The sequence below is a fragment of the Melanotaenia boesemani genome, chromosome 10 (assembly GCF_017639745.1).
Source record: "Melanotaenia boesemani isolate fMelBoe1 chromosome 10, fMelBoe1.pri, whole genome shotgun sequence".
In the NCBI taxonomy this organism is placed as follows: domain Eukaryota; kingdom Metazoa; phylum Chordata; class Actinopteri; order Atheriniformes; family Melanotaeniidae; genus Melanotaenia; species Melanotaenia boesemani.
Genome location: NC_055691.1, coordinates 33,846,328 through 33,854,522, shown reverse-complemented (window position 1 = coordinate 33,854,522; position 8,195 = coordinate 33,846,328). Strand labels below are relative to the sequence as shown.

The 8,195-nt window shown below is 41.6% G+C and overlaps 1 protein-coding gene across 5 annotated transcripts; it reads left to right on the top strand.

The window, feature by feature from the left end:
* The first annotated feature begins 13 nt into the window (after positions 1 to 13).
* Positions 14 to 7,422, top strand: si:ch73-62b13.1 (uncharacterized protein LOC100002270 homolog). Of its 5 annotated transcripts, none has more exons than XM_041996952.1 (4): positions 14 to 372; positions 656 to 1,384; positions 1,479 to 3,372; positions 5,581 to 7,422. In XM_041996952.1, the coding sequence occupies exons 3-4, from the start codon at positions 3,108 to 3,110 to the stop codon at positions 6,705 to 6,707; spliced, it is 1,392 nt and encodes a 463-aa protein (XP_041852886.1). In that variant the 5' UTR covers positions 14 to 372; positions 656 to 1,384; positions 1,479 to 3,107; the 3' UTR covers positions 6,708 to 7,422. The 5 variants fall into 5 exon arrangements, with proteins under 5 accessions (XP_041852886.1, XP_041852890.1, XP_041852887.1 ...); XM_041996956.1 differs by having other exon boundaries at positions 656 to 2,151; positions 3,201 to 3,372; XM_041996953.1 differs by lacking the exon at positions 656 to 1,384 and having other exon boundaries at positions 1,966 to 3,372.
* Positions 7,423 to 8,195: the final 773 nt, after the last annotated feature.

The window sequence follows — 8,195 nt, the reverse complement described above, 5'->3', positions numbered from 1 at the left end:
TCTCTGAGGCGGTGAGACATGCTTCCTCTCCCCGCCTCTCGCCGCTCTCCGTCCATGGCGCGTCTCCAGCTCTGAAACCACTTTGGCTCGGGACACCGGCGGCAGCGCTCCTTCCCTGCGCTTCGCACACAGACACACACTCGCGCACACATTTGCAAATGCAGCTTATAGGATTGGAGAATATCTACTGCCTGATAGACAACGTTGATGAGAAACCACGTTTTTTTTGTTTGTTTTTTCAGCCGTTTACGCGCAAAAGCCGCAAACTAAAGTGATCTGCCACTGATGGGCGAAGACATGAGAAGAAAAAACACTAAATAAATCAACTATTTGTCCACCCAACGACTAAAAGTGTGTCCGAGCCACTCAATGGTGAGTTTCGTTCTTACTTAATCGGCTTCAGTTTTCTGAATTTTTCTGTGAACTGCTCTATTTTAAGTTTTCAAATAAGAATATTTAGATTAACATTTCGCCTCAGCCAGTGTATTTTCAGAATTGGGTTTTATGTATTTTTATCATTATTACAACTACTTAAACGATGTTTTCCATGATGTGTTGTGTAAACTTTTATTATTTCCTTTGTAAATTTACATTTTATTCCAGCTGAACAACCTACACCCTCTCATTTTTCTTTGATTTTATTCAATACTCACAGAGCACATCCAACACTCAGCAGCCCATAAATGCAATACTATCTTGACAATGGATGATATCAGATGAGTATTGACCTTTTTCTTCATTTTCCCTCTTCTCCCTTAGTACCTTTTCCCTCTGTGTGTTTATGACTGTAGGGATCATGTAGGACAACATTGATCTTTTCTCCTATCACAGGAGCTCCACTGTAACTCGGGGTCACATGCATCTTGTTCATTGCTCTGCTCTGCCTTCTGCCTGTAGCTTGTGTGTGGCATTGGTTAAAACAGAGAAAGAAAAAGGAAGAAGCATGGCTTGATCAATGGAAACCAGAGTGGCAAAGACAAGCTAGGCTTCCAAGTCCCCCTGGTGCTGCTACTGTTGCTCAGCCTTCAGTGGTTTCCCAGACTGATCATCAGCTTTTGCCAATAAACAGCCTCACTCGGAGGATCTGTGAACTCACTGAGGCGCCTTAATAGAAAAATCTTTGGCACTGTCACATCCCTCAATCACCTGCATCCCAAATCCCTCAGTCCCACCCTCATCACTAAGTTCTAACCTCATTTATTGCTTTTATTTTCCACAGAGGCAATTACCTTTCTCACACCATGCTCCAACACTCTTGCTGCCGGCTGTGTTGTCTCAGCAGCAGTGCCTGCGTTCAGTGAATTTACAACTCAAACCTGCCCAAGGAGCGTGCACCACACAGTGTAATCTTTGGTTGATCCTGTCCCCCAGGCCTTTATCCCTTGTAAGAAGTGTTATTGTATGAGGTATACAAAGCCTGAGACCACGTGAAGCCTGCAGTCCCCTTCCAGCTGTTGACAGACTGTCTTTTATTTCAGATGTGAGTCCTGGCGCAGGAGGAGTTATAAGCCAGGGAGGCAGGAGGACTTGAAAATCAAATTGCCCAAATCTATTGAAGCATCTGTCTTCATTCTCCAGAGGGCTGCAGGGTGTGGAGCAGAGGGGCTCTAGAAAGGAAAACAAAACCTGTCACTGAGGAATTATATGATGTGCCTTGGTCAGCCCGCTGTGTATGGATGTCTGGGCTGTGAAACTGACAGTTTTTTAAGTCACACAGATGGAAAGAAGCTTCACATTTCTCATTAGCAGCAATCATTTCTACATTTTTCTGTCTCGTGCTTCTTTACAGAGTTGCTTTGAGACAAGCAAACAACAGTTTACTTGTTTCTGTCATCTTGTCTGTAAATACCAGTTCAAGAAAGTTTCTTCCCCTGATGAGTTCATTCTCTGTGTTAGCTGTTTTTAGCCATATTCAAACAGAATGGCTCATGATGACAGCTTGATTTCTTTTCCCTTCACCCACAGAGTAAACGTCTTTGGTTTGGCGCTGTTTGTGATTAATGGAACATCAAAAGCTCAGTGTGATACATTCCTGAGGATATGAGTCTGCCAGGGACACATAAACATCATTAATGAAGAAGACGCAAACTGGAGAGAGGCAGAGACACAGAAAGAGGGCGAGGAGGCAAAAGGAAGGAAACATTTATTTTTGTCAGTTAAATGACATATTTTAACCTGTGGTTTAAACGATGATTGCCTCTGCAAAGCTGCTTTGAGTGATGAAGAGAAAGTTGCACCCAGGGATCTTGTATGACTACCTACCATCGGTTTGGTGCACATGGGAGCGAATGGGTGGCAACACCCTTTTTTTTCTAACTCCATTTGAAAAAATCATATCTTTCTTTGCTCTTTCATGGCCAGTGGCAAAGAACTCGGAAGCATACAAAGGAAACTTCTCAGCTCATGAAGACAGCTATATTTATCTGAGTATGTAGCTCTCTTCTGGGCTTAGAGGCTTAATTACCCAGCAGAGGGGGGAGCAAAAATGAAATGCAATTATGCAACAGTGTGCAGACTAACCCGAACACTGGAGCTGTTGTAGATAGAAACATCACTGCTACTATTTCACAGTGAGGGTCAAACCTTTGCGTCACATTTCTTTGCAGAAACTGGGGGTTTGTAAAGAAAAAAAAAAATTCTGAACCTTTAAACTGTTTATTCAAAGCATTTAAGCTTCTTATGTCAGAAATGCTAAAAGGTGCCATCTGTTTTCTTTCCTTGTGGATGAAACATTCCTTAGGAGCACATAAAAAAAAAAAAGAAATACTGCATATGTGCAATCCAGAAATAGTTTGACATTTTGCTAAATTGTCTACTTAGTTTTAATGCTAAGAGAGTCAAGGTTATATTTTTTAGCATGTAGTACAACAGCATATCATAATATGCTATTTCATATTTCCTGCACTGTCAGTCTCATTTACTCTTTTTTATTTTTTTTTTTTTTTTTACTTACAAGAACATGCTGTCAAGGTTTCACGGTTGGAAACTCCAGACAGGAAAAGTTATTTATACTTAACCTTTTACTGCTCAAGTGCCCTTGAGCAATATTCCTAACTGCTCCAGTGAGAGCTGCTCATAAGACCAGCAGAAGAAACCTACAGGCATGAATGTGTGGAAGCTGCACATGCATGAAGCAGGAAAACAGCATCAAAATGAAATCTCATTTTGTGTGTCTCTCTCTGCCTCCCTGTCGACCTCAGCGTGAAGGATGTAGAGCCAGAGGTGGGGGAAGGATGGAGTGCTCCTGGAAGACAGTGCTGCTGCTGGTATGTGCATCTCTTGGGGTCCAATACACGGCCATCCGGACCCTGAGGGACTCGCTGTCTGGACCTTGTCAGGGAGCCTACCGGTGCCGGAGCAGATATCATGGAGGTACAAGTTTAGATTGTCCCATATACTGTACTAAATCTTAAGTTATGTGAAGCTGCTTGTGTATTCTTACTGAAATCAACTTAAAAGGAGTTTATTCTGACTGAACAGACCTACAGGAGAGAATCCAGTGCAGCATCATTGCTGTTACTGACACAAAGGTAAAAAGAAAGTGGAACGTTAAATGAGGGAATTCCTTGTAAGTGGAGAGGATAGAGAAATGAAATATGCATGATTCATTTTGCAATTATCCTCCAATTTATCTCCATTAATCCCCTCTCACAGTGCAGATGTAGCTTGCCAGAGACAGGCTCCTGTGTACCAAAGTAACAACCCCTCTGCAATCAACTCCTCATCAGCAGTAATTACATGTTAGCAATTTGTGCTATATTTAGGGATCCACCATTTCATAAACCCCCTGGAAACCAACAGCAGAAACTTACTCTTGCATGTTTACCCTCTAAATTATTTAGGTTTTATTGGCTTGACTCAGTAGTTCTCACAGATTAAAGAGATATACTGTATTTATCACTGTGGTTAGCTTTTATGAGCTGAAATTATTCTTTGGAAATGAGTGAAGTGCAGTCATGTGTTAATAAAAGTACGTCCTCGTTCAGATCTAAGGTGTTCCATATCAGTTTGAAATAAAAAAATAAAAATAATTATCTGATTCTTACCAGGCCTCAAAATAGACAAAACACAACCTTAGATGAACAACAAAACATGATATATTACATGGTGTCATTATCTCCATTATTTTTACTAAATCTAAGCAACAAGGGAAAATGTGGAAAACAGCCTTACAGCTTCCATAAGAAAGGAGGAGAAGCAGCAGTCAGGTGATGCTAATCAATATTGCTTGAATAATTGATCATCAGTAACAATAGCACCTCTAAAAAAGCAAAGGTTTTGGTAGTTTGGTAGTCTGGGGCATTCAGGTGTGTGTTAACATAATGCCAAGGAGGAAACACATCAGCAATGAAATCTCAGCAACATGTCACATCATCCAAAAAAATAAAAAATCTCTGTCAACACGCCTGAACACTGTCAGGAGCATCTCAAACCAACAGTTAGTCCCTGCCTCTGAAGCCAGATGGGCCATGCGCCCCAACACTTACAATGAAACTATGAAGAAATGCTTTGCAAGCTAGTACTGTTTGTCAGAGAAAAAGTCTGGTATCTTTAGTTCATTGTTCCTATTTAAGTTTAAATCATATCACTGGCATAGGGGCAGTTTTTAGACTGGAACAACTCTGCACCCTGTTTATGTATATGAGGAGAGTTGAGCATTTTAGCTGCTTTAGTAAAACATTTACATGAGCTGAGTAGTTTATTTTTAAAGTTATCACTAAGTGTTTTTTAGTCTGTGTGGCTTTTTAACTTGTTTGGTTTCAGACTGTCAGATAAATATTTTGAGACATCCAACTGTGGTCTCTCTTCATCATCTTGTCTATTTTCTTCTCTTTTTTGTTATTGATTTTCTTGTTTGTCCATTGGTACTTTCACAAATTTGTCAAATTTTTACGTTTTGCCAGCAGTACAAAAGTAGACGTTTATGTATTTATTTTTTATTGGGGTCCCCATGTAATAACACCCCCCCCAAAACTGTTATATGCAAACATGTCAAAAGTCCTGTTAACAAGATTAGCATCAGCACACGTTTGGCTACATCTGCAATTTCCATGTAAACAAGTTAACACGGATGTCTGACGCTGCAAGCCAGAAACACCCGTTATTCTCTCCACATTTAAAAGTCTTCGTCCTGGGAGGCATTGTCTAAAAAGTTCTTAGTTCTCTAACAAAGCGTTTGCATGTGGATGAAAGGTGCAAACACCAGTTGGCCTTGAACTCCTTCGTGTATCAAATTATTGTAGAGGCAAACATGATGCCAACCGTCTGACATCTAAATTTGGATGAAACTGGATCATACAACAGGACAGGTTTGCCAAACACTGCAACAGAGTGTAAAAGAGTCAAGCTGTGGCGACCTCCCAGTCGAAACCCGGACTTCAGCTTGATTGAAATGCTGTGGTGGGGGCATAGACAACTGTAAATTAAAGAATGACATAAGTGTGGGCCAAAATCCCCCAAAATAACATCACACCTCAAAATAGCAGAAACATGTAAGACAACAATTTAAAGCTGTGTAACTTCTTATGAGAAGCAGCAGTAATGCTGAAAGGACACCGCTCTTTGTTTTCTTACCTCCAGATTCCAGATGGGCAGCCTTGTGTGATGACAACTGGATGCCGACAGAGTTGCCTCGGAAACACATCCTGCTGTTTGCCACCACACGCAGTGGCTCGTCCTTCACAGGGCAGCTTCTTAACCAACATCCTGGGATCTTTTACGTGTTTGAACCTCTCTATCACGTCCAACAGGCTTTTACCAACTCCAGCAGCAGACTGCGACGTACCTTGGACCGCCGGGCTCTGCTGGGAGCATACAGAGACCTCCTCCTCAATCTGTACACTTGTGATCTTCACTTCATGGAAAATTACATCCGTCCTGAGCCCCAGGAACACATCACAAGCTCTTTTTTCCGACGGAGCTCCAGCCACGCCCTATGTTCTCCTCCCGTGTGCGTGGAAGGGGTGGCTGCCACAGCCGCTGATCCGCCTGATGAAACATGGTGTCCTAAGAAGTGTGGAGCACTAAACCTGACTTTAGCCTCTATGTCATGTCTGTCAAAGAGGCATGTTGCCATAAAAACCGTGCGGATTCCCGAGGTAGGAGACCTGCGCACTCTGACAGAAGATCCACGCCTGGACCTGAAGATCATCCATCTGGTGAGAGACCCCAGAGCCATCCTGGCCTCACGCATGATGGCGTTTTCTGATCAGTTTCGTGCTTGGAAAATATGGAACGCGACTGGGCGGCAGCCTCGATTCGTAGACCTGTCACAGATCACCAGCACGTGTAAGGACATGATGGCTTCTGCAGAAACAGGTCTGCAGAAACCAGCATGGCTGCGTGGACGCTACTTGCTAGTGAGGTATGAAGACTTGGCTTTCAACCCAAATGCCAAAACAAACGAGGTCTACCAGTTTGTGGGGCTGGAGATGGAAGAGAGGGTGAGGATGTGGATTGCAAAGAACACCGACAGTAATGTGTCCTCTCTCTCTGAGTGGAATTACAGATACTCCACCAGCAGAAACTCCAGAGCAACAGCTGAGAACTGGAGGCTTCATCTTGGTTTTGACATTGTGAGGACGGTTCAGAGTCTGTGTAATGACACTCTGGCTCTGCTCGGATACAAGCAGGTTCATTCTGCAGCTGATCTCCGAAACTTGTCACATTCTTTAGTGGAGCACAGGACATTTCAGCCTGTCACGTGATGGTTTTATTAATGGTTCAAAAAGAAGAAAATAACTTATTTATTTATGCATAAATACTGAGCCACTGAGTTGAGTGAATGTAACTTATCTTGATTTTGCATAATGGCTGGAGTAATTTAATGTCAGTGGAAGATTTTGTTGCATAATAAAGGATCATGTGGTGCAAAGAAACATTAGGATGCTTTAAGATAAAGCCAGAACTGTTTTAGTAAAGACCACCTACACTGAGTCCAAGTCAAGTCCAAATCAACAGAGACTAACAGATTATGCTTAAATTTATGTACTTTGAGAGGAGGTCAAGGCCGAGTCAAAATCAGGCCAAAGAAAAACTACATAAGTTTAAGTAAAATCTTTTTCCAGACTTAAAATGTTAAGATCAGCTCAGCATGGGTACCATGGGTCCATGCAGCAGTCATCAGGCTCATTTTCTGATTCCAAACTTTTAGAATAACAAAAAACTGTGAAACTGTTTGAGGACTTTGTTCTGTTTTGTTTTTGTCCAGATGTGCTCCCAGTTCCACCAAGATGGCGGTAAACTGCTATCCGATGATTGGACCTGTCTAATCTGACCAAGAGTTTCTTTTGTGGTCTTACGTGGCTTCTATATTATACTTATCCTTCTATGTTAAGCGATTCAAATGCCTCACAACTCTACCAACGAAGAGCACAGGACTGTGTATACCTGCACAGCGGTCTGAATCATGTTAACATCCGACAGTTCAATAAATGTGATTTTCCTTTTTTTTTTTTTTTCTCAAATATTAGGAAATAGTGAGAAAATTTCCACAGTTTTGGTAAGAAGCAAGATTTCTCCTTAAGCTGACAATGTTTGCTATTATATACCAAACTAACATGAAGAGCCAGAGGTGGCAAAAGGCACCCCGATGTGTCTTCTTTTTAAAACATTGCACCTAGAACACATTGCAAAGCTGATATCCAGTCCACGGACATATAATCCACACCTGTGGAACCATGGTCACATTACCCCGATCCTTGTTAAGTTTAGGATTTTAAGATTCTATTTGTTTTTAAGGTTTTACATGGACTCGCCCCACCATACAAACCTCATCATAATTTATACTCGTAGGCGCTGAGGTCCGAGGGCCAGTTTTTGCTTGCAGTACCTAGGACAAGATATAAAACCAGGGGGGCTGGACTTTTTGTGTGGTCGGACCCAGACCCTGGAAGGTCCTGCCCCCCTCATGTCAGCACAGCCCCCACTGTGGCATGTTTTAAGTCTCGTCTTACTTTTATTCCTTGGCTGTTAACACTGTGAGTTGTGTGGTCCTCTGTGTCTTTTATTATATTTATTTTTTAATATTTTATTTTAGTTATTTATTTATTTATTTATTTTTATGACGTGATTTATTTAATTTATTGAGGTATACTGATTTTGTGTGCAGAACTTTGGAAACTTTTTGTTGTGAAATATGCTATATAAATAAAAGTGATTTAAAGAGAACAACAGAGCAGTGCAGAGGAAAGCAA